At 45.9% G+C, this 26,242-nt stretch overlaps 1 protein-coding gene across 2 annotated transcripts in view; it reads right to left on the bottom strand.

The window, feature by feature from the left end:
- The window catches only part of arfgef3 (ARFGEF family member 3), a 131,553-nt gene that overhangs the window by 38,805 nt on the left and 66,506 nt on the right, over positions 1-26,242 (bottom strand). For both annotated transcript variants that reach the window (XM_068045507.1, XM_068045508.1), the window contains 9 exons: positions 26,065-26,230; positions 22,385-22,492; positions 19,736-19,951; positions 14,467-14,577; positions 13,425-13,575; positions 12,223-12,534; positions 5,382-5,515; positions 3,320-3,465; positions 2,079-2,258 (listed from right to left, as the gene is read on the bottom strand). In XM_068045507.1, coding sequence (XP_067901608.1) covers positions 2,079-2,258; positions 3,320-3,465; positions 5,382-5,515; positions 12,223-12,534; positions 13,425-13,575; positions 14,467-14,577; positions 19,736-19,951; positions 22,385-22,492; positions 26,065-26,230 — 1,524 coding nt within the window. The remainder of the gene's footprint in view (positions 1-2,078; positions 2,259-3,319; positions 3,466-5,381; positions 5,516-12,222; positions 12,535-13,424; positions 13,576-14,466; positions 14,578-19,735; positions 19,952-22,384; positions 22,493-26,064; positions 26,231-26,242) is intronic.

Genomic DNA, 26,242 nt, shown 5'->3' with positions numbered 1-26,242 from the left:
AATTCAATGTTTATTCACACCAATAATTATTGGAGGCTCTGCACAGCCTCCCACACTCCTCGTTTCTCCACTGTCCAAAAAATTACATTTAAGAACACTGATACAGAAGGCGGCCATTCAGCCCCTTGAACCTGTTCTGCCATTCGATGAGATCATGGTCGATCTGTATCTTACCTCCATCTACCCACCTTGGTTCCATAAGCCTCAATACCCTTACCCAACAAAAATTGAAATTTTCAATTGATACCCCCTCCACCCTGGCCTCAACAGCTTTTTGGGGGCAAGAGAGTTCCAGATTTCCTTGGTGTGAAGAAGTGTTTTTTGACATCACTCCCTAACTGCACAGCTCTAATTTTAAGGTTATGCCTGCTTGTTCTGCCCCCTCTCTATCGACCCTATCAACTCCTTTAATCATCTTAAGTGCCTTCATTATGTTGTCCTGTTTTGTCTACTCAATTCTTATTCCAAAGAATGGGCCTAATATGCACTTACTCTAAAGAATTCACAACAGCAGACAGGAGAAAGAGATCTCAAACGTTTTATTCACACATTAAATCATCAAGTACAAGCACTCACTACTTGCACAGTATACTACCCGTCAAGACGCAAGGTGATCAGTCTCGGGCTTGCGGCTGCTCTTGCGAGTGTTGGTCCCGGGTTCTCGCGCCGTCCCAAGATTCATTCATGGGTTAAATCTTGTTTCCAAGACCCACCCCTCTTACTAACTCATAGGGGTCTTGTACAATGACAATGATAGTTCCTTATTTGGTTTAGTAAGAGCCTGGTCAGCACTTCTCATTTCTTACACTTTCCCATTGTCTAACCCTAGGTCTAATCATATCTCATGTCCATAGCAACTCCTTATCTGGTTTGTGCAAGGACACTGGGTCTGCTAGCATCGTGGCTAATGTTTCAGCCTGTTTTTCTGGACTGTCTGCAATTCCTCTGGGCCATCTGTGTGCTGGTCCCCTTTCTACCCAACCCCCCTATGTCTCGACACACTGTGTATTGTTGTGTGACTGGCCCCGCATTCTCAACTAAGTTCTGTCTATTTTTACTGGTTCCACAATTAGATCACCCCTTAATCTTCTACACTCAAGGTGATTGTAAGTCGACTCCATGCAACCTGTCCTTGTAATTTAACCCTTTTAGCCCCAGTATCGTGATGATTAATTTCTACAGTGATCATTAATTACAGAGTTAGCGGATCGCGAGAGGTCATCAAGCAGGAAAGGAGAATGAAGAGGGTCAGGAGGAGGAAAAAGCTCAATGAGAAAGAAGGATCTTAACGAGGCTTTTGAAGGAAAAGAGGGATGTGGCAAGGCTTAGGTGCTGACAGAAGTTGTTCCAGAGGGCAGGAGCTTAACATAGAGAACTTCCTGCCAATGACAGAGTGGAGGGGGTGGGGAATGAGAAGTAGGCGGGTGTTGGAGGAACAGAGGGTTCACACACAGATGCAGAGCTACAGGAAGTCACTTCCTCTTTGCAATCAGCAAGTTACTGACAAGCTCTCCACATCACTCCGCACATCGGATCCCAGTTTTACCGTGGCTGCTCTTGTCTGAACAATCTTTGCTGCATCCATTTTAGAAGGTAACTAGAACTACACCTAGAATTCCAGCAGAGGGCTGGAAATCACCAATGACAGAAGCCTAGGAATTACCATAGGCAGAGGGCTAGTGTCACTATGAGTAGAGGACTGTAAGTAGAAGCCTAGGATCCCCATAGGCAGTGATTTAGAATCACCATAAGTAGAGGCCTAGAGTCACTGTAGGCAGAGGGTTAGTGACAGATTTTTATGAATAAAGTATATTTTGGAAAAAAAGCAGAGGGTTAGTGTCACCATAAGTAGAGATCTGCAAATCACCACTGGCAGAAATCTGGGAGTCACAAAATGAGAGGCCGAGTCATGGTAATCAGAAGCCTGGAAATCACATAAGCAGGGGCCGGAGAGCCACCAAAGGCCTGGAACCAGCCATCCTTAATCTCTCGAACTGGGGAACAGAATAAACACTGATGCAGTAGAAGTTGGGAAATGTGACTAAAGCTTACTGGATGCATCTCACATCGTACCCTACCTGATCTTGTACATCTTCATCGCAAAGCTCTAACTGCATGATGTGCTCAAATGGTCGGAAAAGGGCCTCGTTGAAGTGAAAATATGGCAGTTCATTCCAGTCTGTTAGAACTTCCGTTAGAATATCATGGATGAAGGAAACTGCCTTCTGGGAAACGTGCCTCTCCTTGTGACAGGCAGCCTGGGCAAAGCAGAAATACTTATTCAGTTATTCAGAGAAAAGCACATTAAAAAACACAATAAATATCAGCTCAGTAAGGATTTCATCACCCTCATCTTGTACTACTTGCGAATACTCTTGACTGATGTGTATTTGGCTGACATGAAAGAATTTGATGTGAAAGGCACAAGTCAGGAGTGTGACAGAATACTCTTCACTTGCCTGTATAAGCACAGCCTCAACGCCACTCAAGAAGCTCGTTGCCGTTCAGAACAGAGCGGTCTGCTTCATCGACAACCCATCCATCACTTTAAATATGGAATTATTTCACAACTGGTGCACTATCGCTGCAGTGTGTACTATCCACAAGACACACTGCAGCAAGCTCCCCCTCCACGTCACACACCATCCCAACTTTGACATACGTCACTGTCGTTGGGTCAAAATCCCGGACCTCCCTCCCTAACAGCACTGTGGGTGTACCTATACCACGCGGACTGCAGCAGTTCAAGGGGGCTCAACATCACCCCCTCACACAGACTGCCAATACTGCGGGAAAGGGCGAGACGATGTTCAAGATTCTCATTTATATGGCACCTTTCATGACCTCAGGTCGTTCCAAAGCACTTTACAGCCAATGAAATACTCTTTGAGGTGTCATCATATTGTAATGTAGGAAACGTGGCAAAAAAATAGGCGATAGGTTTAGATTTAGGATCTGGATCGGCGCAGGCTTGGAGGGCCGAAGGACCTGTTACTGTGCTGTAATTTTCTTTGTTCTTTGTTCTTTGTGGCAGCCCAAACAAAAGACAATGTGGTAATGACTAGATCATCTGTTTATTTGTGATGTTGGATGAGGGATAAATATTGACTAAGACACCAGGGAGAACTCCCCTGCTCTTCTTCAACATAGTGCCATGGGATCTTTTACACCCACCTGACAGGCCAGACAGGGCCTCGGTTTAACATCTCATCTAAAAGATGACAGCTCCAACATTGCAGCGCTCCCTCAGTACAACACTAGCTGCCAGCGGTGCCCACATCCCAATAGTGAAAATAACAACATAAAACTGTACATTTACCTCTGCTAAGTGAGGACCCACCACACTCCAGGTCTTCATCAGGTGCAACAGGGGACGATATCGGCTCCGCACAATTCGCAGCATCACATCACCGAGTCGGAAAAGGTGCAGAGCACTCCGCCGCTCATGGGTGGACCTGGCCTCTCCTGTGCATCAGAGCAGAAGGAATCAAAAACACACTTACCAGCAGAAGCGATCAGCCTCTACGTCTGCTCCATGACAGCCTCTGTCAGACAAACCGCCAGTACCGAAGGAAGAGCCAGGAGAATAAGAAAGAGACTGCATTTATATAGCGCCTCGGGTTGTCCCAAATTTACAGCCAATTGAATTATGTTTTGAGGTGTTATCACTGTTGTAATGTCAGAAAAGCAGCAGCCAATTTACAGCACCAATGGCAATGTGATAATGACCAGATCATCTGTTTATTAGTGATGTTGATTGAGGGATAAATATTCAGCAGGACACCAGGGAGAACTCCCCTGCTCTTCTTTTATACCCACCTGAGAGGGCAGACAGGTCCTCAGTTCAACATCTCAACTGAAAGACAGCACCTCTGACAGTGCAGCACTCCCTCAGTACTGCACTAAAGCGCCAGCCTGGACAATTGCGCTCAAATCACTGGAGTCGGACTGTGAGCTCACAACCTTCTGACTCATGGGCAAGAGGGCTAGCCACTGAGCCCAGGCTGACATGTCCACAAAGAAGGCGTAGGCTCTTTTATTGCAGGGGCAACAGAGCTGGTTCCTGCTGGCTGACCTCTGACCCCTGGTGAGTTTAGGGTACACTGATGTGAGTGAATGGGACAGACACAGGGCACTTGTGGTCAGTGTAATTCTTTTTCTTAGGACATAGGCAATACTGGCAAGGAAAAATTTATTAGTCATCCCTAGTTGGCCTGAGGATATGAGGAGTCACGTCTAGACCACAACAATATTTCAGTGAGCAAGTGGCTGATCTATGGAACAGGCTCCCTTGGGAAATGGTGGAAGCTGATAGTATTGACCCATTCAAATGCAAATTAGAAAGATTTATTTCGGAAAATAACATTTTAGGATACCGTGCATGAGCAATTTGAGACATGACCTGTGGTGAGTGTAGTCTGCCTGGGAGGAAGATGATGACTTTGCAGCTATGGTTCCCAAAGCTCTTCACCTCACCTCACGGGGGGAGCTGGGGGGGGTGTGGGGCGGAATTTTATGCTCTCCGGTGCAGCAGATTTGGAGGCGGGGGGAGCTTAAAATTGGATAGGATGGTGGCAGGAGGAGGGGGTTGTTGCCGCCACCAGCAAAATTTAGGCAGAAGGCCTGTGAATGGGTCCCTTGTTAAAAGGCATAGTGCCTGAACGAGGGACCCAGCATCGGGAAGGGGGGTGGGGGGGGGGGGGGCAGATCCCACTGAAGGCCATCCCCCTGCTCTGCTGCTGACCCCTCCTCCCTTACCCACCCCCGTAACCCACACCCCGTGAGACCCCTCCTGCCCTGACCTACCTGAGGACAGGTTGCCGAGACGCTCCTCGGCCTCTGCTGGGTGCACCTGCAGCAGCAGCAGCAGCCACCACCACCTCCGCGGTGGTGCTGCAGTTGCCAGCCTCGGATTGGCTGGCAGCTCTGCAAGGGTGGGTCCTCCTGTGGACGGGGTCCTTGATCCTGTGGAAGGCCAGCCGCTGTCCACTCAAGTGCCTGATTGGCACTATATTCCGCAGGCCTTCCAGAGAAGAGACGCCGCAGGAATCTCGGCGTCAGTTTCTCCAGACTTTGAGACCCCTTCCACCAGAATAAAATTCCCAGCCATGTCTGGGTCTGTTGATAGAAATTGATTGTTGTGATTAGTCAACAAGTGCATTATTATTGTATCATGTGACTAGCAGGATGGTAGAAGGTAAACTAAATGGAGCTCGGTCTCTATACATTTAGCAATTCCTATGGGCCCAGAGAGCTTACAAGAGCCGACATTTCTGTCTCCTCCTCAGTTGCCCAAAAGCTGCGTCAGATGCTAAAGTACAAACCGGTAGCCCAGCTGCCTAAGCATCGGGAGACGGGTTAGAGGAGCTGGCAGATGTTACCTGGCATTGCTAGTGAGTAGTCCACAGTCTCTGTAATGGAGTCAAAGAGCTGGGCCTGTGATGCTCTACGCAGCTGATTGAGAAATCCCACCAGGGCTTTTAGATTCAGCTTTACAGCAGCATCTTCAAATAACCTGCAAGAGACAGAGAGAGAAAGGGGGAAGGAGGGGAGAGAGTAAGAGTGACAGAGAAGCAAATGAGAAGGAAAGAATGAAAGAGAATAAATTAGTATTCATCTTGCTTAAAGGTACTTCAGGTGGTAAAACCAGTCCTGCTCCAATTTTGCTGGGAATTCTCACACCCATATTTTATCTTTAAAACGTTCCCACTCCTTGCTGGAAAATCTTTCTGCCTCAGACTTGGTCACTTATTCCCTCCCATTCTAATTTTAAGTCTCTCCATGTGGGACTTGCCAGTAATTATCCTCTTGCTTTCTTCTGTGCATCACCACCCACACTCCTTCACTCCACCATTTCATCAAGCATCTCGGTCCCACCCTGTGGAATTCCATCCCTAAACCTTTCTACCTCTCTCTCCATCTTTAAGATGCTCCTTATCTACAACAGAGTCATAGAGTCATTATGGCACAGAAGGAGGCCATTCAGCCCATCGAGTCCACGCCGGCTCTCCGTAGAGGAATCCAGTCAGTCCCATTCCCCTGTTTAATCCCCGTAGCCTTCAAAGTTCATTTCCCTCAAGTGTCAATCCAATTTCCTTTTGAAATCATTGATCATCTCCACTTGCACCACCCTCGTGGGCAGTGAGTTCCAAGTCATTACCACCCACTGTGAAAAAAAGTTCTTCTTCACATCCCACCTGTATCTTTTGCCCAAAACCTTAAGTCCTTGTATCAGCTTTTCTTTGTCTAACTTATCCAAGACTGTCAGAATCTTGTACACCTCTATCAAAACTCCCCTCAATTTCCTTTGCTCTAAGGAGAACAACCCCAGCTTCTCCAACCTAACCTTGTAACTAAAATCCCCCATCTCTGAAATCATTCTGGTAAATCTCCTCTGCACCCTCTCAAGGACCCTCGCGTCTTTCCTAGAGTATTGTGACCAGAACTGGATGCAATACTCCAGTTGGGGCCTAACCAGAGCTTTATAAAAAGTTCGGCATAACTTCCCTGCTTTTGTACTCAATGCCCCTATTAATGAAGCTCAAGATCCCATATGCTTTACTAACCATTCTCTCAATATGTCCTGCCACCTTCAAAGATCAATGCACAGGTACCCCCAGGTCCCTCTGTCCCTGCACACTCTTTAGAACTGTGTCATTAATCTATATTTCGTCACCCGATTCCTTCTGCCAAAATGCATCACGTCACACTTCTCTGTATTAACTTCCATCTGCCACTTGTCTGTCCATTTTGCTAGCCTATTTATGTCCTGTTGCAGTTGGTATCATCCTCACTGTCTGCCACACCTCCAAGTTTGGTAACATTGGCAAATTTTGAAATTTTTCCCTGCATTCCAAGATCAAAAAGGCAGTGGTCCTAGCACGGACCCTTGGGGAACACTATTCTCTACTATCTTCCAGTCTGAAAAATAACCATTTACCTTGTCTCACTGTTTTCTGTCCTTAAGCTAATTTTTTTATCCAAGCTGACACTGACCCTCCTATTCCATGAGCCTCAATCTTGTTAACGACTCTTAGAGTACAAAAGCAAGAAAGTTATGTCGAACTTGTATAAGACACTAGTTCAGCCTCAGCTGGAGTATTGCATCCAAATCTGGATACCGCACTTGAGGAAAGACGTGAGGGCATTGGAGAGAGTACAGAAAGGATTCACGAGAATGATTCCAGGGATGAGGAATTTCAGTTATGAAGATAGAATGGAGAAATTAGGACAGCTTTCCTTGGAGAAGAGAAGGCTGAGAGGTGATTTGATAGAGGTATTCAAAATCATGAGGGGTCTGGGTAGAGCAGATAGAGAGAAACTGTTCCCACTCATGAAAGGATCGAGAACGAGAGGGCACAGATTTAAAGTATTTGGTAAGAGAAGTAAAAGTGACGTGAGGAAAAACATTTTCACGCAGCGAGTGGTTAAGGTCTGGAATGTGCTGCCTGAGAACGTGGTGAAGGCAGGTTCAATTGAAGCATTCAAAAGGGAATTAGACAGTTATATGAAAAGGAAGAATGTGCAGGGATATGGGGAGAAGGCGGGGGAATGGAACTAAGGGAGTTGCTCTTTCAGAGAGCCAGTGCGGACATGATGGGCCGAATGGCCTCCTTCTGCACTGTAACAATTCTGAGATTTGTGGTACTTTGTCAAACGCTTTCTTAAAATCCATACAGACAACATCCACTGCATTCACTTGTATTTATATAGCGTCTTTAACTTAATAAAACATCCCAAGGCACTTCACAGGAGTGTTATAAAGCAAAATATGACAAGGAGCCAAATGAGGAGATATTAAGACAGATGACTAAATGCTTGGTCAAAGAGGTAGATTTTAAGGAGTGTCTTAAAGGAGGAAAGGCAGATAGAGTGTCGGAGAGGTTCAGAGAGGAAATGCCAGAGCTTCGGGCCTTGGTAGCTGAAGGCACAGCCATCAACGGTGGAGTGATTAAAATCGGAGTTGCTCAAGTGCCCAGAGTTAGAGGAGCGCAGATATCTTGGAGGAAATATCTTGTAACGTCACTGGACTAGTAATCCATATACCCAGGCTAATGCTCTGGGAACATGGGTTTGAATCCCACCAACGCACATGGTGAAATTTGAATTCAATTAAAAAAATCTGGAAATAAAAAGCTAGTCTAATGGTGACCATGAAACCATTGTTGATTATTGTAAAAACACATCTGGTTCACTAATGTCCTTTAGGGAAGGAAATCTGCTGTCCTTACCTGGTCTAGCCTACATGTGACTCCAGACCCACAGCAATGTGGTTGACTCTTAAATGCCCTCTGAAATGGCCACTCAGTTGTATTAAACTGCTACAAAGTGAATAAAAAGGAATGAAACTGGATGGACCACCCAGCATCGACCTAGGCACCTGAAACGACAACAGCAAACCCAGCCCTGTCAACCCTGCAAAGTCCTCCTTACTAATATATAGGGGCTTGTGCCAAAATTGAGAGAGCTGTCCCACAGATTAGTCAAGCAACAGCCTGACATCATCATACACATGGATTCATACCTTAAAGACAATGTCCCAGACACTGCCATCACCATCCTCGGGTACGTCCTGTCCCACCGGCAGGACAGACCCACCATCGGTGGCTGCACAGTGGTAATACAGTCAGAAAGGAATTGCCCTGGGAGTGCTCAACATTGACTCCGGACCCCATGAAGTGTCATGGCATCAGGTCAAACATGGACAAGGAAACCTCTTGCTGATTACTACCCAAGGCCCCCCCGGCTGATGAATCAATGCTTCGGCACGTTGAACACCAATTGGAAGACGCACTTAGGGTAGCAAGGACAGAAAATGTATTCTGGATGGGGGACTTCAATGTCCATCACGAAGAGCGGCTTGTTAGCACCACTACTGACCGAGCTGGCCGAGTCCTAAAGGACATAGCTGCTAGTCTGGGTCTGCGGCAGGAGGTGAGGGAACCAATAAGAAGGAAAAACCTTCATGACCTTGTCTTCACCAATCTATCTGTCGCAGATGTATCTGTCCATGACAGTATTGGTAGGAGTGAGCACTGCACAGTCCTTGTGGAGACCATTTTCACATTGAGGATACCCACCATCGTGTTGTGTGGCACCACCATTGTGCTAAATGGGATAGATTTCAAACAGATCTAGCAATTCAAAACTGGGCATCCATGAGGTGCTGTGGGCCATCAGTAGCAGCAGAATTGTATTCAACCACAATCTGTAACCTCATGGCCCGGCATATTCCCGACTCTGCCATTACCATCAAGTCAGGGGATCAACCCTGGTTCAATGAAGAGTGCAGGAGGACATGCCAAGAGCAGCACCAGGTATCACTAAAAATGAGGTGTCAGCCAGGTGAAGCTACATCTTAGGACGACTTGCATGCCAAACAGCGGAAGCAGCATGCGATAGACATGGCTAAGTGATCCCATAACCAACGGATCAGATCTAAGCTCTGCAGTCCTGCCACATCCAGTTGTGAATGCTGGTGGACAATTAAACAACTAACAGGAGAGGGAGGCTCGACAAATATCCCCACCCTCAATAATGGGGAGCCCAGCACATCAGTGCAAAAGACATGGCTGAAGCATCCACCTTCAGCCAGAAGTGCCGTGTGGATGATCCATCTCAGCCTCCTCCTGAGGTCCCCAGCATCACAGATGCCAGACTTCAGCCAATCCAATTCACTCCACATGATCTCAACAAAGGGCTGAAGGCACTGGATACGGCAAAGGCTATGGGCCCTGACAGCATTCTAGCAATTGTACCGAAGACTTGTGCTCCAGAACTAGCCGTGTCTCTTGCCAAGAGGTTTCAGTACAGGTACAACACTGGCATCTACCCAGCAATGTGGAAAATTGCCCAAGTATGTGCTGTGCACAAAAAGGACAAATCCAACCCGGCCAATTACCATCCGATCAGTCTACTCTCAATCATCAGCAAAGTGATGGAAGGTGTCATTGACAGTGCCATCAAGCATTACTTGCACAGCAATAACCTGCTCAGTGATACTCAGTTTGGGTTCCGCCAGGGCCACTCAGCTCCTAACCTCATTAGAGCCTTGGCTCAAACATGGACAAAAGAGCTGATCTCCAGAGGTGAGGCGAGAGTGACTGCACTTGACATCAAGGCAGCATTTGACCGAGTATGGCATCAAGGATCCCTAGCAAAACTGGAGTCAATGGGAATCAGGGAGAAAACTCTTGACTGGTTGGAGTCATACCTAGCACAAAGGAAGATGGCTGTGGTTGTTGGAGGTCAATCATCACAGTTCCAGGGCATCACTGCAGGAGTTCCGCAGGGTAGTGTCCTCGGCCCAACCATCTTCAGTTGCTTCATCAATGACCTTCCCTCCATCATAAGGTCAAAAGTGGGGATGTTGGCTGATGATTGCACAACGTTCAGCACCATTTGCGACTCCTCAGATACTGAACAGCCCATGTCCATATGCAGCAAGACCTGGACAACATCCATGGCAAATAACATTCGCACCACACAAGTGCCAGGCAATAACCATCTCAAACAAGAGATAATCTAACCATCTCCCCTTGATGTTCAGTTACATCCTGGGGATCACCATTGACCAGAAATTGAACTGGACCAGACACATAAATACTGTGGCTACACGAGCAGGTCACAGACTGGGAATTCTGCGACAATTAACTCACCTCCTGACTCTCCCATGCCTGTCCGCCATCTACAAGGCACAAGTCAGGAGTGTGATGGAATAATCTCCACTTGCCTGGATTGGTCCAGCTCCAACAACACTCAAGAAGCTTGACACTAACCAGGACAAAGCAGCCCGCTTGATTGGCACCCCATCCACAACCTTCAACATTCACTCCCTTCACCACCGACGCACAATGGCAGCAGTGTGTACCATCGACAAGATGCACTGCAGCAACTCACCAAGACTCCTTCGACAGCACCTTCCAAACCCATGGCCTCTACCACCTAGAAGAACAAGGGCAGCAGACGCATGGGAACACCACCACCTGCAAGATCCCCTCCAAGCCACACACCATCCTGACTTGGAACTATATCGCCGTTCCTTCACTATCACTGGGTCAAAATCCTGTAATTCCCTTCCTAACAGCACTGCGAGTATATCTATACTCCAAGGACTGCAACAGTTCAAGAAGGCAGCTCACCACCACCTTCTCAAGGACAATTAGGGATGGGCAATAAATGGTGACCTAGCCAGCGATGTCCACATCCCATGAACGAATAAAAAAAATCTTGGAGGGTTGTGGGGCTGGAGGAGATTACAGAGATAGGGAGGGGTGAGGCCATGGAGGGATCTGAAAACAAGAATGAGGATTTTAACATTGTGGTGTTGCTTAATCAGGAGCCAATGTAGGTCAGGGAGCACAGAAGTGATGGGATGAGCGGGACTTGGTGCGAGTAAGGACATGGACAGCAGAGTTTTAGATGACCTCAAGTTTATGGAGGGTAGAAAGTGGGAGGCCAGCCTGGAGTGTGTTGGAATAGTCATGTCTAGAGGTAACCTACCTCTTTGACCAAGCATTCAGACACCTGTCCTTGTGTCTCTTTATTGGCTCGGTGTCCAATATTGTCTGATTATACCCCTGTGAAGCCACTTGTGATATTTTTCTACACTATATGCACTATATAAATGAAAGCTGTTGTTGTAACTAAATTGCAGACCTCAAAAATAGAGTATTTAGCATAAATCGCCCACCAGGTTGATGCACACAACATTAATTAATTTCTAACCCAATTACCTTTGAGAAAGCTTGAACAGAAAGGAAACTATTTAATTACTTTTTAATAATTCTCCAAATGTCAGAGTATCACGAAGTTATAAAGTATTTACAGAACAGAAAGAGGCCATTCAGCCCATTAGGCTCATGCTAGTGTTTATGCTCCATATGACCCTCCTCCCACCCTTCTTCATTCCACCCTATCAACATATCTATTATTTTCACCCTCCTGTGTTTATCTAGCTTCCCCTTAAATGCATCTATTCTAGGTGCCTCAATTACTCCTCATGATAGTGAGTTCCACTTCATCACCACTCTCTGGGTAAAGAAGTTTCTCCTGAATTTCCGATTGGATTTATTAGTGACTATATTACATTTATGGTAATGGGCTGTGCTGCATTTATTGATATCTTCGACCTTTTTTGGATCCTTACTCATAGAAATTTTAGGAAAGGTGCCTCAACTCTTTCTGGTGCATGAGGCCCACAGTTTAAGGTTCCTTACTTACTTGTCAGCCATTGTGGAAAGTGTGCAGACAGCCCTGGCCGCATTGCTCCCACTCAGCACGCCTCCTCCTCGGAAGTCAAACGCCTTTCCCTTGCAGTTCTCCTTGATCAGCTCCTGAATGGTGACAGACTGAATGACGGGTTTGCCGATATTTGTGTCCAGCTCGGGGCTCAGGTTCTTGGTGGAGTTGAGGGCTGTGTCTGCCGGTTGTAGGGAGCTTGGCGCCTTTTGGGCCTGTGTGATGGCGATGGGAGGCTGCGAGCCTCCGTCAGTGAAGTGACTGTGCTCCAACGTGCTGATATATTCGCACACTCTGCAGAGACACAGGAACCGTTTCAGTCCATTCCCCGTTACTTAGTCACATGTACACGACTTTGTTATTTTACAGTTGCCACTCGTGACTTATGGTGATAGTAAAAAATCGGAATGTGACCTTTCATCTTCAGACCTGGGTTTTGCTGCAAAGTGGTTTTGATTAGCACTGGCACTACAGTAAATAAATGAATGGATTTGAACAGTGAGGATATAGATGGGCCCGCCAGAGAAACCAAGGAGACTCGGTGCTGCAGCAAAGCTCGACTTTCAGCACCATCGTAGATCAGAAGGCTCCAACTGAAGACCTCCGCCCAGATTGGGGCTTTCAGCACAAGGCCTGGGGCCAACTAAAGGATGAGGTCATTGTGACAAGGCCTGCTCCCTCCACTGGGGCAGCTCTGGGCTGATGCCTTGGATCCCTGGGTCCTACCAACATCTTCCACACGGTGACCCAGGAAAGCAGCAGTAGCTGGTGTGGAAGAGATGGGAACTCACTGGGGCCTAGGCCCTGGCCCTCCCCGAACCCTTGCTCCAATGGCATTTAGTGAGCAGGGAAGGAATGGACAAAGGCAGTCCGGTCGGGGTCAGGGCGAGGAAAATCCCGGAAAGATGGCAAGCCCACAGCAGGCTGCACATCTCGAATCTACAATGTTTTCTGCCATGGCCCCAGTGAGATAGCAGAGGAAAATTCCCCCCCACTTCCCAAAGTCTAAGTCCAGTCCCATCTAATTGTCACTTCCGGGCCTCACTTATCTTGTCTGCTACTCTTTTTTTATTAACCTAAGATCTGCACTATGGGCAATGACTCTTCACTAAGGTTTTCCAATGAATCCCAAAGAATCCTGCACCACTATGAGGATTGCACTGGGTTCACGTGCCTGAACCTACCTGAAGACATGCTGCCAGCAGTCTGCATTGTGACTGCCCATCTCCAGCCCCACGCTGAGGATAGCGTCCATGCACAGAACGTGGGCCGTGTGCAGCTGAACACCCTGCGGCCGCCCAATCTGCTCCAGCTTCTGCTCCACTTTTTGTTTCACTGCAGGGACACAAAAAAAATTACAAAGGGTCTAGGCCACACCATCAGTTAATTCACCCTCCCACTCCCAACACATGCCAGTACCTCCGAAGACCCAGAATGATAGGGTTCTCAATACTCTGTGCTGTTTCTCTGGTATCATCCAGCAAGAAGGATAAAACAGAGTACTTTCTAAATGGTGAAAAGCTAGTAACAGTGGAGATCCAAAGAGACTTGGGGGCGGTCCATGTACACAGATCATTAAAATGTTGTGGACAAGTACAAAAAATAATCAAAAACGGCGAATGGAATGCTGGTCTTTGCATCTTGAGGAATAGAATACAAGGGGGTAGAAGTCATGCTTCAGCAATGCAAAGCCCTGGTTAGACTACACCTGGAGTTACTGTGTTCAGTCCTGTGCACCACACCTTAGGAAGGAGGTATTGGCCTTGGAGGGAGTGCAGCATACATTTACCAGAATGATAGCTGGACTCCAAGGGTTAAATTAGGAGGCGAGATGACACAAACTAGGATTGTATTCCCTGGAATCTAGAAGGTTAAGGGGTGATTTGATCGACATATTCAATGTATTAAGAGGAGCAGAAAGGGTAGATAGAGAGAAACTATTTCCCCTGGTTGGGGAGTCTAGGAATAGGGGGAATAGTCTAAAAATTAGAGCCAGACCTTTCAGGAGTGAAATTAGGAAACACTTCTACACACAAAGGGTGGTAGAAATTTGGAACTCTCTTGTACAAGATTTTTGATAACCAAATATATTACGGGATATGGGACAAAGATATATGGAGTTAGGTCACAGATCAGCCATGATCTCACAGAATGGCAGAACAGGCTTGAGGGGGTAAATGGTCTACTCCTGCTCTTATGTTCCTATAATGAGTGGGCTTTCAGTACCTTGTGCTATGGGGTCAGTGGTCTCAGGAATTTCTTTGTCCTCCTTCTCATCCTGAACACAGGATGCCGCTGACATCTGTGCAAGGGCTGAGGCACAATTGGCCGCAACACCTGCAAAAGAAAGTTCAAAGTTCAGTAACTTAATTCACCATGAAACTGTCCAAAGGTCATTGTTTGTGTAGTGTGTGTATGTCTGTGTATTTTGTACTCATTGTTCATCTTAGCCTGGTTAGTTATTGAAAAACTAAACCTCTCATACATACATATCTTTCACACAGGGATTATAAAGCTACCCTGCTGATCTCTAGACCAGAGAACGAAAACAAGTGGATTCAGTCCCAGAAAGTGGAATTGTTAGTTTTCTAATTAGCCAGGTCCAAGAGACAGCCAGCTCTTTCAACACTGATAGACAAAGCACCTTACCAGCCTATGATTCAGATCAATGTGTGTATGTGTGTGTGTATACGTGCGTGCATGTGTTGGCGGGGAATTCTACAAATTTCAATCTAAGCAATTCCCTCGCACTCTCCTGACAGGAATGCTCTTTGCTGGCGTATGTTCCCATTGCTGCCTGTCACCATGGCATCACAAGGTTCATGTGTGATTCTTGACAGCGAGTCACTTGAGGCCCACCTGATTGAGGCCAGCATCACAACCGAGCCCCAATCGTTTAACACACCCCAAGCTGCAGTCCCAGCTATGGTTGCCAACTGCGGACTGTATTCTGGGAGAGTTTGTCACCTGACCTCCAACCTTCCCGCCCCCATGCTCCCACCATTGATCACCTGACATGGCAATCATCACAACACTCAGTCTATAATGGCGGCTACAATGCCCACAATCCTTTGCACTCTATCTGCCGCAAGGCTTTACTATCTGGAGCACGCATCTGTATCCTCTGCGAATTGCAGGCCCTGAGATTTGACATGAACAAGTTGAAAAGATTGGCAATCCCAGTCGCAGTAGAGGTATCCCAGAGAGCGATTAGGAACAGCTTCCCTGACCCAGGGCCGCTCAGTCTGAGAGCAGCTAAATCACTCTATACTGGGAATTCAACCTGAAACTGAGTGGCTCAGTTATTCACTGGGTGAAGCCACTGATCCATTTGGGGAAGTTCACATCAGTATTTTTGCCTACAAACCAGTCACTAAACCTCACAAATAATGGGACTATGTGAATCCCTTTGACATTTTGATATGACATTGCTGTGATATAGGTGATATATAGAGGTCAGCCATGGCTCAGTGGGTAGCACTCTCACCTCTGAGTCAGGCTGACACTCCAGCACAGTATGGAGGGTGTGCTGCACTGTCAGAGGTACCACCTTTCAGATGAAATATTAAACAAGGCCTCATCTGTCCTCTCAAATGGATGTATAAGATCCCATAGAACTATTTTGAAGAAGAGCAGGGAAGTTAACCTGCCCAATTATTTTGTTGCTGCTTGTGGGAGCTTGCTGTGCACAAATTGGTTGCCACGTTTCCTACATTTCAACAGTGATTACATTTGAAAAGTGGTTGTAAAACCCTTTGGGACGTCCTGTGGTCACGAAAGATGCTATATAAATGCAAGTCTTTCTTTAAATTGTTATCTATATATAATATTAAAACTCTTGCATGGGTACATATTTCCTGTCCAGAAAGGTCACTTCCTGTTGTGATGATTTTTGGTCTTGTTACTTTATGCCATTGTTTAACGTTGGAAACATCATGTAAAGAGGCCTGTGTGACACTCGTATTGCAGGCTGTCACCACCAGATGGCATTGTTATGCTATTCTTCTACCACTGATATGAGCAATGCCACGGGAGATCTGCTCGTCATAATATATTCCTCCATCTCCAGTGCATTCTGTTTTCTCTGTTTGCTTTCTTGCCATCTCCTGGCCTTTTTCAGCTGTTCCCTTTGTTACTGGCTCCCTCACCCCTGGACATTATTCCCCTTGTGAAGCATTTGTTCTCTCTGGTTAAAGTGTAATCTTTGGATAAAGGAAAGCGTTAACTGTGGGGTAACAAAGTTGCGGTTTGCCAAGCAGTGAGTAATTCAAACCAGTTTTCCATCGCTGACTGATTAGTTGAAAATTTATGAGGTCAACTCGACATTGGACAACAAATGAAATAGCTTTACTTCTCACTGCAGAAATACTCAAGGTCCCTTCCAGGTCCTCACGCAGATTGTCTCTCTGCTCTTCTCCACCACAATTACCCATTGTATCCACCCACTGCTCCTCCAACACTTGCCTCTTCCTCATTCCCCACCATCCCCCCCCCACCCCCCCCAATCTCACTGCTCCAATATTGAACGCTGTGCGCCATCCTGGGGAACACATCTTCACCCCCTTCCCTTAACATCTGTTCCTTGGCAAATCACTCACACCTTTGGAACGGGATAGGCAAAAGGTACAGGGCTGTGGGGATACAGCAATGCAGTGGGAGCAGTTTTGGATTGTTATAACAGAGTCAAGAGATTGCAATGGACCAAACAGTTGCCATCTGTGCTGCAAACGCCAATGATCCTGAAGACCATTCCCGCTGATGATACTTCTGTCCCTCCAGCCCAACACTTCTCCTTCTTGCTCTGTTTCCATTCTGAGCTGTTGCTCTCTACGTGAGGAGCACCAGAGGGATGTGTTGTATCTGGTTACAGATCCAATCCTGCAGTAAATGCAGTGACGTATTCAGAACTGGAGTCTGGAGTCACACTGACCCTCAAACCCAGCGACCTCTGATCCATGTTAACTTATCTGCTTCTAATGAAAGAAGAGGGATAATTTGCTGCCAGCCATAAGGAAGCTCGCCTGCTACTTTTATAGGTTAGGAGATCACAGATGTGTGCTCAGAATATTGTCTCCACAGAGTCTATCCATTTGCAGGGGCTAGAGAGATACTTTACACCTAAATGCCTATGAAAAGCTGGCTTCTGGGCTAGAAGGTTTTGGATTCAAGGCCCACACTGGGTGGGATGTGTGGAAGGCAGGAGAAAGGGTTAATTTTGACTTGGTGTGATAGTGTAAAATGCGTGATAATGAGTCAGCAGTGCCCTTTTACAGCTCTTCTCATTTTTATTTCCATTTAAGCCTTGCCAATTCACTGTTGCACATTTCCCACAATCACACAATCAAAATGATCCCTCGGGACTTGAGTACATAACATAGGTTGAGGGAGGTCAGTACTGATGGAGCACTGCTTTGTTGGATGACTCATTTCACCGAGACCTCGTCTGCCTCTTCAGGCAAATGTTAAAGATCCCACAATGTTAACTGAAGCACAGCAGGAACCTTTCCTCCGCTGTCCTATCCAAAACCAATCCCTTAACTCATACCATCAAAAATAAAACCAGATCAATTGGCCATCTGCTGTTTTGTGGGATGTTTTTGATGCAGTTGGCTATTTTTGTCTACGTAACAACACGTTAGTAAGACTGCAAGAAAAAAGCAAACAAAGCACTGGGGTTCATTTCTAGAGGGGTAGAAAAGCAATAAAGTTATCCTAAACTTGAGTAGAACTCAAGTTAGACCACACTTGGAGTACTGTGAACAGTTCTGGTCTCCGTATTTTAAAAAGAACATAGGGCAACTGGAGGAGGTGGAAGAAGGATTTACTAGAATGATACCAGAACTGAGAGGTTACACCTATCAGGAAAGACTGAACAGGCTGGGGTTCCTTTCTCCAGAAAAGAGAAGACTGAGAAGTTACCAGTCTTTAAGATTATGGAACAGTTTTATAGGGTCAATGTGGAGAGGATGTTTCCACTTGTGGGTAAGACCAGAACTAGGGGCCATAAATATGAGTCACTAATAAATCCAATAGGGAATTCAGGACAAACCTCTTGACTCAGAGACTGGTGAGAATGTGGGGCTCACTACCATAAGAAGTAGCTGAGGCTAATAGTGTAGATACATTTTAGGGGAAGCTAGATAAATACAGAAGGGGAAAAAAGGAATAAAAGAATATGTTGATAGGATTAGATGAAGGAGGATGGGGAGAGGCTCTTGTGGAACATAAACAGCATGGAGCAGATGGGCCGAATGGCCTGTTTCTGTGCCGAAACTGCGTTGTAACAGTCACCGCAACCCAAAAGTGTGTGAAGCATTTGAGCTGTTTCAATGACAGGATGAGGTACTTTAGAAATGCAAACACTCCTTTCTACTTTTCCTTCCATAAATCTAACAGGAAACTGGTACAAATATACCCATGACATCTAGCGGAAGAGTAGTAATAGTGCATCGAGTCACACTTGTTCCTACTTTTACTGACGAGTTATTTGGTTTACTTGGCTTAAGCCCTTTCTTTTACTTCCAATTCTCTTCGTCGATTTCCTTATTGGGGTTCAGTTCCACCAAAGTTGCCACTTTTCAGGTGTGAGCCTAGCCTAGATATCGAGCAAAGTTTGGTTATTCCACTGTGCGGGTAAAAGGTAATGGGAAAACGTGCATTTATATAGCGTCTTCCACAACCCCGCGATGCCCAACACACTTCACAGTCAGTGATGTGCTTTTAAAGTGTAGTCACTGTTGTCATGTCAGAAATGCGGCAGCCACTTTGTGCACAGAAAGCTCCAACAAGCAGAAATGTTAAGCAGAAACGTGATAAACGTCCAGGAAATCTGAAATTGGTCCTCAGAGTCCTGATTGTTCACGATGATTTACTAATGAAATTGTCAGGAAATTTCAGTTGACGGCAAAATTGGCAGAAAATTGACAAACGATGGTTACATCGTTTGAGGAAATTCTGGGCCTTAATGAAGAAACAGGCCAATATTTAGGGCTGGATTTTATTTCTTCAGCTCTCTTGAAGCTGGTGGTTCCTTGGCAGCACCTCCCAAACCCGTGACCTCTACCACCTAGAAGGACAAGGGCAGCAGATGCATGGGAACACCACCACCTGCAAGTTCCCTTCCAAGCCACACACCATCCTGACTTGGAACTATATCGTCGTTCCTTCACTGTCGCTGGGTCAAAATCCTGGAACTCCCTTCCTAACAGCACTGTGGGTGTACCTACCCCACACGGACTGCAGCAGTTCAAGAAGAAGGTGCATTACCTCCTTCTCAAGGGCAATTAGGGATGGGCAATAAATGTTGGCCTTGCCAGCGACAGCCACAACCCGAGAATGAATAAAGCATTTTTTTAAAATTCAGTTTTACTAGCTTGGCAGTGATTAAATTACTTTACTTCAGGAAGTGTTGTCAAGGATGTGGATTAGATGGGGGATTTAGGCAGTGACAACACAGCACCGCCACCTAAACAACAAATTACCAGTGTCTGCATACCTAGCGCACAGCTGAGCCTAGCTGCTTTCCGAAGGCCATCCAGGCTCATGCAGATGGCATCTCTCTCCTTCTGGTTCTGCTCCTTAATTCCCTCTGTGCCCAGTATGAATGCCAGCCCCTTGGAACTGCCGGCCACCCGGCCAGTCAGGGGAGTAGAGAGTGTGTCAATCAGGTTCTTCCAGCAGCCAACCAGAATGAACCGGGCGAAACACATACCTGGTATAGCAAAATAAACAACAGGAATGGAAAACCATTTCAGCGCAGTTCATTGAATGTCTCATCAAGGTCTTACAAGGACAGCGACACACCATTATCGTCTTTCCCATATGTGCCATGCTGCTTATTGAAGTCTTTGCACCATCTCCCCATTCTAACTCACTCTGTCCCAAAATCTCAAGACATAGAAAACTTAGAAAAATTTACGGCACAGAAGGGGACCATTCAGTCCATCATATCCATGCTGGCCAAAAAAGAATTATCCAGCCTAATCCCACCTTCCAACTCTTGGTCAATAACCCTGTAAATTACAGCACTTCAAATGCATATCCAATACAATGAGGGATTTCTGCCTCTACCACCCTTTCAGGCAGTGAGCCCTCTCTTACTTCCCTTGCATCCTTCAGTCTGTCCTTTCTTTTGAAACCCCAATTTGGTGTCCCTTAACTAATTCTTGAGATTTATCTCACCATCTCTCTTACCCTTTTCAATCTCTGTGGTATCCTGCATAATGGACCCCTCATCTTTACCTGTGTCTATATAACAGGACAGTTCCCACACATGGGAGTGTTCGCGCGACCATCATTTGCCCGATATATACGCTGGGTGGTAGAACAAGGCAGCACCATTACAGCACTCAACTATATAACTAGAATGTTCCTTTTTGTCCAGTTATTTCCAGCTCCACGCTGAGCTTCAGCTTTACTTAAACTCCGGTGAGTGCCACCTGTAACTCTATACCACTTCAAAGGGATTACCGGCCTTAAGTGCACAAAAACTCATTAACCATTAACAAGGTGTTATTTACTTAAGTTTGCTCGTGCATTTAGCAAACCTTAATAAGGTGCAAACTGGTGAGTAAATATAGTTGTTTCTACCCCATGTACACAAAGCACTTAAGACACGATAACCAGGCAACTTTCAAATTGACGTCAATCCAAATTGTTAATGGTCATTTCTTTTTTGGGAGATATAAGCGACTGCCCCTGTTAAGCGTGGGCATTTTAAGTGGTGTACTGTCTTATTCTGCTGATATATTTTCCACAGCCACGCAGCCTACATTCCAGTGAAAAATAAGCAAAACGCTCGGCAAAAAAATACTTGTTAAAAAATAAACCTTCTGTCTTCCATCTAAATTTGCCCACTTTCTTTTGGTCTATTATTAAAAAGTTTAATTCAATGCAACCAATCTCAGACACATTTCTGTAAGTACATTGTACGGGTGGCAGCATCATATTCTGTTACTATCCTGTTTTTACACCCCACCCGATTTTAAATCCCCGCTCAATTTACACCCCTCCTGATTCTCACTTGCCCAATTTACACCCTGCTTGATTTACAACACTCCTGATTTACACCAAGCCTCTTTTTATTTTCAATTAGATTTAATCGAGAATAAATTCGGGCGGGAATCTGATTCTGTTAGTCTTCCTCTGGGCAGGTAAGGTTAAAATTATCCCTTATATGTGATTCCTGAGGCTCCATGGTACACTGTCCTTTGAAGACAGAGCTTGGACACCCCAGCAACAGCAGATACTCAATATTATACTGAACAATATCCATATGTTTCTGATCTACCTGGTGATAACTCTCATAACAATTTCTGTCCGCCAATATTTCCCCTCTGGTCTTTCTCACCTGAACTAAGGCATTCTCCTCCAGTGCTATGATATATGGATCGCAACCCAATTACAAGGCTTCAAACTGTAAGAATAAATCTGAACGTACCCTCAACTGACGATCGCACACGCCAATCTTCTAACAGAATTAATTAGACGGTGATCTGGAGCAGAAATCCTGCTTGATTCCCTGTGTAGCTCGCCCTCTCTAAGTCTCCAGGGGTGCCGAGACCCAATTGTAACATCCCTAGAATCACAGAATCATACAGCACAAATGGAGGCCATTTGGCCCATTGCACCTGTGCTAGCCCTTTGAAAGAGCTTGTCGCTCCCCCACTCTTTCCTCATAGCCCTGCAAATTTTTCCCCTTCAACTATTCATTCAATTCCCTTCTGAAAGTTGCTACTAAATCTGTTTCCACCTGCCTTTTTAGCGGTGCATTTCAAATCACAACTCGCATAAAAATAATCCTCCTCATCTCCCCTCTGGTTCTTTTGTCAATTACCATCAATCTTTGCCCTCTGGTTACTGACCCTTCTGTCACTGGAAATTGTTTCTCTCTATTTACTCTACCAAAACCCTTCATGATTTTGAACATCTCTATTAAATCTCCCCTTAACCTTCTCTGCTCTAAGGAGAAAAACCTCAGCTTCTCTCATCCCACCAACTAGTAAAGTCTGAACAAACCCAGCATCAACCGGTAGCTCAAACCTGGTATCTGCCTTGTGGATTGGCCGCGAAGCATATCTGGCAACCCTTGGAAGAGCTAGAATGCTAACTGACTCTTGAGTGCAATGTGGCTACTAGACATTACCTGCAGTCACAGAATCGGGTGTGTTCTTTTCCTGAGCTAGAGGAGATTGTTCCGATGCAGTACTGACCATCTGTCCTCCTACCGCACTGCTTCCCAGTCCATCCATATCTGCAAACAAAACACAATCCAAATATAGAGCACTCTATAGCATGTTTAATGCACTGTGTCAGCCAATCAGTTGGAGATGGGGCACAACTTATGGCAGGACTCACGGCAAACAGTCTATTTTACCGCAGAGTCTATTCAAACAGTGCAATACAGCAAACAGTCTAGAGACTAGTTCAAAAGTCTCTATGAACTACAGTAAACAGAACTCATGACCGAAACTACAGCAACGCCTCCCAATAAAAGCAGGATAATTTCTCCTACAAAATTCAGCGTGGAGGATAGTTACATAACACAAATTATATGGATAAAATCAATCCCGGTCGCTTACAACAGTGCGGTCACCAGGCATGATTGACAGGGGAATTACCCAATCATCTCCATTCTGGCTGGAAATAGTGGTGCAGCCATTTAATGTAAAAAAAAAACTCAAGGTGCTTCCCAAAGGAGTCAAGGAGCCAGGCGCTGCACTAAAGAGGAAGTGATTAGGAGGGATGACCATAAGCTTGGTCAAAGAGGTGGATTTTAAGGAGGTTCCTCAAGGAGGAGAAGACGATTGGGAAGATTAGGGAGGGTGTTCCGGGTTGTGAGATTTCTCCTGCTGAAGGCATCAAAGGTGGGGAGAAGCGGGAGGGTGGGGTGGTGAGTGATGCAGGAGGATGTGTACAAGAGACCAGAGTCAGGGGAGACTATTTGTTAGTTGTTGGCTTTTTTGTTTCAGCATTTTCACATTTTTAAACAGCTTTGCCTGGTCAATCTTAACTCTAGTCTCCATGTTATCTTGGAAACAGAGTTAAAGGATGGAATTCATTATCTTTATCTGAGGCTGTTTCATTTATTGGCTGAGGTATAGAATATAAGAGCAGGGAGGTTATGCTGGAACTGTATAACTCATTGGTTAGGCCACAACTTGAGTACTGTGCGCAGATCTGGTCACCTCATTACAGAAAGGATGTAATTACACTAGAGAGGATACTGAGGAGATTTACGAGGTTGTCAGGACTGTAAAAATGCAGCTATGAGGTAATATGGATAGGCTGGGGTTGTTCTCTTTGGAACAGAGAAGGCCGAGGGGAGATCTGATTGAAATGTCCAAAATTTTGAGGGGCCTGGATAGAGTGGAGGTGAAGGGTCTATTCACCTTAACAGAGAGGTCAGTGACTAGGGGGCATAGATTTAAAGTGATTGATAGGAAAATTAGAGGGGAGATGAGGAAAAGCTTTTTCACCCAGAGGGTGGTGGGGGTCTGGAACTCACTGCCTGAAAGGGTAATTGAGGAGTCTGGATATGCACCTCAAGTGATGTAATCTGCAGGGCTACTGACCAAATGCTGGAAGGTAGGATTAGAATGGGTGGATCGTTTTTCAGCTGGCACAGCCACAATGCACCAAGTGGCCTCTTTCTGTGCCTAACCTTTCTTTGATTCTATGTTTCTGGAACTACGGAAGTGTAAAGTTGTTGAGGCCTGTATTTGTTTCTTCCCGGAAACATTCAGGTTACCTCTTTCTATTTTCTAGAAAAGAATTGCTAGACGAAATTGAACTTCATGTCTGTTGTTCTAGAGTGACATCATGTAAATGTGACGTCAGTCCTAGACTGCTCATCACTGAAGGATTGCTGAAATCAAGGAGATGTGCAAACAATACACTAACACAATTATATAAAATTCTGGGGAACTTGCACACAATCTGTCCACAAACTTCACTTCCTGTTGTCACAATGTTTGGCTCTGCATTTCATGACAATATTTAACATTGAAAATAATGATGTGACAAAAATTATAATGGGCATTTCCTATGTAAACAGAACCCAGTGCTGCTGCCATTAGATGGAGCTGTAGCTGTACCCTGTACCACTGTATCCTCTGAAACAGCAGAGCAATGCCAAGGGAGATCTACAAATTTGTTTCTATAATGCAGAACCCGATTTCAATTTCCTTCTCAAAACTGCCCACCTAAAGCAATGACAACTTGCACTTATCTTTTTGGGCCTCCTTATCTCGAGAGACAATGGATACGCGCCTGGAGGTGGTCAGTGGTTTGTGAAGCAGCGCCTGGAGTGGCTATAAAGGCCAATTCTGGAGTGACAGGCTCTTCCACAGGTGCTGCAGAGAAATTTGTTTGTTGGGGCTGTTGCACAGTTGGCTCTCCCCTTGCGCCTCTGTCTTTTTTCCTGCCAACTACTAAGTCTCTTCGACTCGCCACAATTTAGCCCTGTCTTTATGGCTGCCCGCCAGCTCTGGCGAATGCTGGCAACTGACTCCCACGACTTGTGATCAATGTCACACGATTTCATGTCGCGTTTGCAGACGTCTTTATAACGGAGACATGGACGGCCGGTAGGTCTGATACCAGTGGCGAGCTCGCTGTACAATGTGTCTTTGGGGATCCTGCCATCTTCCATGCGGCTCACATGGCCAAGCCATCTCAAGCGCCGCTGACTCAGTAGTGTGTATAAGCTGGGGATGTTGGCCGCTTCAAGGACTTCTGTGTTGGAGATATAGTCCTGCCACCTGATGCCAAGTATTCTCCGAAGGCAGCGAAGATGGAATGAATTGAGACGTCGCTCTTGGCTGGCATACGTTGTCCAGGCCTCGCTGCCGTAGAGCAAGGTACTGAGGACACAGGCCTGATACACTCGGACTTTTGTGTTCCGTGTCAGTGCGCCATTTTCCCACACTCTCTTGGCCAGTCTGAACATAGCAGTGGAAGCCTTACCCATGCGCTTGTTGATTTCTGCATCTAGAGACAGGTTACTGGTGATAGTTGAGCCTAGGTAGGTGAACTCTTGAACCACTTCCAGAGCGTGGTCGCCAATATTGATGGATGGAGCATTTCTGACATCCTGCCCCATGATGTTCGTTTTCTTGAGGCTGATGGTTAGGCCAAATTCATTGCAGGCAGACGCAAACCTGTCGATGAGACTCTGCAGGCATTCTTCAGTGTGAGATGTTAAAGCAGCATCGTCAGCAAAGAGGAGTTCTCTGATGAGGACTTTCCGTACTTTGGACTTCGCTCTTAGACGGGCAAGGTTGAACAACCTGCCCCCTGATCTTGTGTGGAGGAAAATTCCTTCTTCAGAGGATTTGAACGCATGTGAAAGCAGCAGGGAGAAGAAAATCCCAAAAAGTGTGGGTGCGAGAACACAGCCCTGTTTCACACCACTCAGGATAGGAAAGGGCTCTGATGAGGAGCCACCATGTTGAATTGTGCCTTTCATATTGTTATTGTTATAGAGCACTTTTAACATAGTAAAACACCCCAAAGCACTTCACAGGAGTGTTTACCAAACAGAATTTGACACATAAGGAGATATTAGAACAGGTGACCAAAAGCTTGGTCAAAGAGGTAGGAGGAGAGAGGGAGAGAGAGGTTTAGGGAGGGAATTTCAGAACATAGACACAGGCAGCGTGTCCACTAATGGTGGAGCGATGGAGCTTGGGGAAGCACAAGAGGCCAGAGTTTTTCCTCACACTTTCCATTGTTATAAGGTGTGTAAAGTTAGAAATAAAGGCGCATTCTCAGTGTGTCATTCTCCCTCTCCGTAAAACTAAGATCGATAGATGGATGACTCACCAGTTAACATGATGATGACGGGCCGACTGTGCTCCTCTGTTGTTCCCCAATATCCAGCTTCTCCCAGCAGGTTCCTGTCAAGCACCTGATGGTAAAGTTCTTCAATCCATGCTTGTGACAGCACCATCAGAACCCGACTGCTTTGTACCTGCCTCACAAACTCCTTCTGTGGAAACAC

Source organism: Heterodontus francisci, chromosome 13 (genome assembly GCF_036365525.1).
Source record: "Heterodontus francisci isolate sHetFra1 chromosome 13, sHetFra1.hap1, whole genome shotgun sequence".
NCBI lineage: Eukaryota > Metazoa > Chordata > Chondrichthyes > Heterodontiformes > Heterodontidae > Heterodontus > Heterodontus francisci.
The sequence above is the reverse complement of the archived record's forward strand: the minus strand, read 5'-3'. Positions and strand labels throughout refer to the sequence as shown.